Source organism: Saprolegnia diclina, assembly GCF_000281045.1.
Source record: "Saprolegnia diclina VS20 unplaced genomic scaffold supercont1.12, whole genome shotgun sequence".
In the NCBI taxonomy this organism is placed as follows: domain Eukaryota; phylum Oomycota; class Saprolegniomycetes; order Saprolegniales; family Saprolegniaceae; genus Saprolegnia; species Saprolegnia diclina.
The window spans coordinates 731,825-732,743 of NW_008246079.1; the positions used below are offsets into that span (position 1 = coordinate 731,825).

A 919-nucleotide genomic window follows, 5' to 3' on the forward strand; every position below is an offset into this window, starting at 1 on the left:
AGCGGGCTGTTCTCGCTGCGTGGGAGCGTGCAGCTGCGCATCTAAATCGTTTGTACGTGTACCCCTATCCGTTCTTAGAGCTTATCCGGTGGACAGCATCACCGATGACTGCGCTGCCGCCGAGAACTCTGTACGCCCACTGGCATCGGCGCTCCAGCGCGCGTTCCCGAGCCAAAAAAACACGGTCCTCGAGTTCTCCAGATATAGATTATGTACCGGCAAACCCACGGCCGCGCCCAAAGATCGGGTAAAGTTGCTGCTTCTGGTTTCGACCGCCGACTCGACAACAAGCGACTTGGCATGTGGTATCTGCATGTGGTCAACTTCAATCAAGGGAATATTCCCTTGACTTCAATTTGCGCTGTGAAAAGGTGAGATGCTATGACGTAGCGCAACCATTTCACGTCGCGCAGTCGCCAACCAAGTGCACAACCTCGCAGAGGGACGCAAGGACCGACACAGCAGAGTCTCGTGTCGTTGCACGACATGAGAAACAGCCGCTGCAGTTCAAATACAAACAATGTTTCCAAGCAGCATTTTCACACTTTTGCGATATCCTGTTTGACACAGAATCTAAACTGCTGTTTCTGATACAGAATATTGACCACTCGACACAGCTTTTCATTCGATCCATGCCATCCCCACCGCCTCCGCAAGGGCTCGCATACAATCGTCCTAGTCGTATTAGGCTACTCCACAATGTCACTGCAAGATGAGGACACTATACACTAAGAAAACTCACCGATTCCCTCCCACAAACAGTCCACAGAGTTGAGAAGAAGCCGAGTTTGAAGAGACACACATTACATTTCTTTTTACTTGCGCAGGAGACAACATTGGAGTCTAGAGCTTCTTGCCGCTGTAGTACGTCGTGTTGGTGTAGACCATTTGCTGGTACTCGGCCGGGCAGTACGGGAAC

General features: G+C 51.3%; 1 protein-coding gene across 1 annotated transcript in view; it reads right to left on the reverse strand.

Annotated features, from left to right (window-relative positions):
- Window positions 1–799: 799 nt before the first annotated feature.
- The window catches only part of SDRG_04938 (hypothetical protein), a 1,487-nt gene continuing 1,367 nt past the window's right edge, over window positions 800–919 (reverse strand). The window contains exon 2 of the mRNA XM_008610631.1: window positions 800–897. Within this exon, the coding sequence (XP_008608853.1) occupies window positions 844–897 (54 nt within the window). The 3' untranslated portion in view covers window positions 800–843. The remainder of the gene's footprint in view (window positions 898–919) is intronic.